Consider the following 4327-nt stretch of genomic DNA (forward strand, 5'->3'; position numbering starts at 1 on the left):
AATTCAACTTAACGCTACGAACATCTCGCGTTATATCGCTGGCAATAGTGGTCTCCGACATCACCCTCTCAAACGAACCCGAACAATATTCACTACAAAGATAAGCCAAACAGGTATGTGCACAATGTTCCCTGTCGAATTATTCCCTAGATATAAATTTTTTTTCTTGATTGTTTATTTTTTTTTTTTTTTGCAAATTTAGTTAATCAATTATTACACACCAACCATATTAGTGTAAATAAGTTCGGGACGGGAGTAGGATAAGATGTAGTACACAGTAGCTGCAATCAAAGATAATACTATAGTTATGATAGCAGCGCTAAGAGTAAGAGCTTGTTTAAAATTCCGCCTAAAGAATGATTTCCCTTGCTTCGGAACAACACCATCTTTTCTTGATTCTTCAGGTTCCAGTGGCAAAACTTTTTCGTTGACGTGATCATTGCGGAATTCTAAATCAAAGAAAAACCAATTAAGAAATAACAGGGAACAAATCAGAAAAAACTTCAAAAAGATAAGCAAGAACTTGCTGCTTGAATTCAATAAGAAACAAGTAGCCGTAATAATATTTCACTCAGTTCTATGTTGAATCCCAGAAATTAAACCTAAATGAACAGATTCTTCCAAAGGATAAACTTTTGGTTTGTTTATAGTTCGACTAAGCATTTCATTGTTATTACCACCCTCATGGGATAACTTTTGATGATTTGATTCTGCTGGATCCGTAACTACCGTCAACATTCCTGAAATTTTGATTGAAATGTTTCTAAAATCGCGAGTGGTGCAAAACGATACAGGTATATCCATATATGTTTAGTTTAAACAGAATTCGAAAATTTGAAATGGTATGTTTCCTAAGTACCTTAACTAATCATCAAAAAGTTAACTCATAAAGATAAGATTGTTTCGAGAAATACTGCAATATTCCATGAAATAGATTTTTCTTACAACTAAGTCTTCAGGAAACGAATTCCAAAGTAAATTTTAAATGTTGAATTCTAAAGCAGAATAGCTTTTAATCTTTTACCACAAATTCGTTCAAAGGAAAACATCTGTGGCTGAAAAAATAAAATTAAACGTGTGTTTTTTTTCTCATCACAGAAAGAAACTGTAGGGTTGGGCAACATTTTCAGCCTTTCTTAGAATTTTAATTCTTGACAATTAATTAAAAAGTCTTGAAGAGAAATATAATTTATGGGAAAAATCAAAATGTTATCACCAAATGCCTTAGAAATAAAATGAACGAGATGAAAGAGAGGGTCAAGTTCCAGTTAAAAAAGAAGGTTCCGCGTTTTAATTAACTGCGCATTTATTATGCTTTATGACATATTGTCCTTCCAGGAGCAAATTACCAAAATCTTGATCTATTGCAGTATTTCACGGTCCTTCCATACTTTCTATAACTGCTCAGTTTGTTCGTTAATTAACCATGCATGAAATGTGGTGTAAAACATCTGTGGTGTGACAAAATTTGTGGTGTAAAAATGTAAAAAAAAATAAACATTGGAGAATAGTATGACAAAATGGATTCAATTTTTGGGAAGATGATAATAGCAAGAAGAAAATTAGGCACATAAAATTTGATAAATCGGATAAAGACTGGCTCTAATGCCTTGCTGACAGAGGAAAAGAGCTTCAACTTTTGTAGATTCTTTTTCTTTTTTTAGTCATCACTACTATAATTTCTGCAGTTTTATAGATTAATATTTCAGGTTCAAAATCTGGAAATTCAATTTTTATTAGCTGTATAAAAAAGCCTACTCGCCTTATAAGTATTAAAAATGGAATAAACTATGAATCTGACATGAACATCGTTTTTTATCCTTCAAATTTTCTTCACTCATGAAAAGTTTTGATATCAAGTGCTTTGTAAATTACAACTTATTGTCGACGACATACTTACAACAGGGGACAAGCGTGCGAATGATAACAAATTATCCTTGACACGGCATTGTTGATAATAACAATTTATTTGGATCATCACTGGTTCCTTTGTAAATGCATATGAACCTTATCTTTATATCATATTATATATTATAATATCAGTTTGCAATGAAATTCATTGAAATAAATTTGAAATAATACTTGAAATAGTTCATCAAAGTCTTAAAAGATAGCAAAGAAGCGCATTTTTTTGAAAGAGTTCTTACATATATATATAAAATTGAGGATTTCGTAAATATTTAACAAGCTTTTGTGTTTTTCTCTGTAAAAGTCTCAAGCAAAGCATATTTTGAAACCATAAAGGACAAACGTTTGAGGGTACTTATGTAAGTATCACATGTGAAACTGTCCATTACATTAAAAATCAGTCCTAATAAAGGCGACAATTTATTCCGAGTGAAAAGTGTTTCTTTACGCCGCTTCATTGCAACAGCGATATGGCCCAACTTAATAGATCTTTTGGATGGAGGGTATCGTATCTTTTCGATGGAGTGGAATGATTTTTTTTTTTTGATGGAGTGAAATCGCATGTTCTCGATGAGATGACGTCATGCAAAAAATGCATGATTAAAAAAAGGTGGAAATTTTGGGAGGAAAATGATACTAAAAATGGCTTTTGCTAAAAAGAAATGCTTTCGTTGAATAATTCAAAAAATGTTTGTTCAGTATGGTGGTGATGAAAATGAATGTAATTGTTATCAATGCATTAAAGAAATGTTAATGTTTGTCATGGCTTTGACAAGCAATATTTAAAAAAGTCGAAAGTCATAGAAGAAATTGGTCGACAAGCTATTAACATCTAGAGATCGTTGAATACAATGCTCACATTTCCAATACATCAAACTTTGATTTAAATTCGATTTGCCATGTTCGAAATGTTTGAAACTTCTCAATTTTGCATAGTAATTGTGATATTCCATATGATATAACTATCAGATTTGTCCAGAGATGGTCAAATTTCAAAAGAAAAATTATGAGTATAGCATTTGATGAATTGCAATGAAGTAAGTGTAATTTCAAAATGTGAGTTGAAATCGAATAACTGAAACAGTTACTGATCTTGCGAAACAAAATTTCTAATGTCTTTAATAAATATAAGAAATTTCGAGGTAGTTTTTTAGGATAAGACCTAGGCAATATTTATGTTAACCGTAGTAATTGAATAATATCAATTAGGTTTAGTTTAGATTGTTTCCGACTAGAAGAGAAGATCTGATGCGATAAAAACAAGAAAATGATTGCACTATCGTCGTGAATACAATGAATGGGGTTGACATTTGAAGTGACGAAAAGCCAACAATTGCGGGAAATTTAACTCAAAATGATTTTTGATGTACGGCTACTAAAAATGAAACATTACATAAATGTTTTTGAACATGCTTCGACGAACATTTCAGGGGATAAAAATGGCTAGAAGTCGTGTGAGAAGGAGAAGGAAGGCTTCAAAGGAAGGGGACGTAGAAGAGGGAGTGGGATATGCGACGTAAATGTCATGATTTGTCTTGCTTTAATAATTGCTTGTTGCCAGGTAATAAACGAGTAAAGAGGAAATGCTTTGGAAGAGTGAAAAAGTGGCTGTAATGTAATATATAAAAATTATTCCTTAATAAAGAATACAGAGGAAGTAATATAGATATAGAAAGTATTCTGAAGACGTGATCAATCTTTAAGCTTAATTAGATTCATTGAAGACTGTAACGAGAAAATAACTAGTTCACCTGCAAATATGGCTAGTAAATTTGTCCGGCAATACTCAGAAAAGAGAGCGATAACTATCGCAGCAGGTTCGATTTCCCGAGATTTACATCTATGTCGTATGGTGAAGCTATTTCAGTGTATCTTTGGCAGCAAGATGTTATCCAAATCGTATTATATTAATAGTGAGCCAAGTTCACTGATGGAACATGAAAAAGGAGCGCGAAAATGAGAGCGTATGGGAACATTCTTATCCAATCCTAAAGTTTGGCAATATACGGAAGATTGCTGATAGCTATTTTAAGTTCACCTGATGAATGATTGTCTTTTGATAACATTTTGGAAATTTTTCACAAAATTAGTTGCAATGTTAACTGGATCTAAATTTGCTCTGTCAATGGAAGCGTCAGAGGCTTAATTAGTGAAAAAAAAATTTTTCGATCTTAATTTATCACATTAAATCACTTCAGCAAATGAAGAAACAGGAAAAGAAACAAACAACTAAAAAATAAATGAAATTTCGCAAAAATATTCATGTTTGAGAAAATAAAAGTCAACAAGTCCAGCTCTTCTGTCGCATGATGAATGAAGGAATAATCTGGAATGACAATGCCAGGTTGATGAAGTTGTTATTGTAATTAACAAGATAACCCTTTACTAACGGAATTCTGTCCGTCAAAATACATCGATC

General features: G+C 32.0%; 2 protein-coding genes across 2 annotated transcripts in view; one reads left to right on the forward strand and one right to left on the reverse strand.

Annotated features, from left to right (window-relative positions):
- The window catches only part of LOAG_17516 (hypothetical protein), a gene marked incomplete at both ends in the record, with an annotated part of 3664 nt that extends 2926 nt beyond the window's left edge, over positions 1 to 738 (reverse strand). Inside the window, 2 exons of the mRNA XM_020450177.1 lie at positions 226 to 449; positions 603 to 738. Of these exons, the coding sequence (XP_020306183.1) occupies positions 226 to 449; positions 603 to 738 (360 nt within the window). The remainder of the gene's footprint in view (positions 1 to 225; positions 450 to 602) is intronic.
- Positions 739 to 3347: 2609 nt separating this feature from the next.
- On the forward strand, positions 3348 to 3868 carry LOAG_11650 (hypothetical protein; the record flags this gene model as incomplete). Its single annotated transcript, XM_003147168.1, has 2 exons — positions 3348 to 3424; positions 3613 to 3868. 2 exons carry the CDS (start codon positions 3348 to 3350, stop codon positions 3866 to 3868), a joined length of 333 nt encoding a protein of 110 aa, XP_003147216.1.
- Positions 3869 to 4327: the final 459 nt, after the last annotated feature.

Source organism: Loa loa, assembly GCF_000183805.2.
Source record: "Loa loa unplaced genomic scaffold supercont3.86, whole genome shotgun sequence".
Classification (NCBI taxonomy): Eukaryota; Metazoa; Nematoda; class Chromadorea; order Rhabditida; family Onchocercidae; genus Loa; species Loa loa.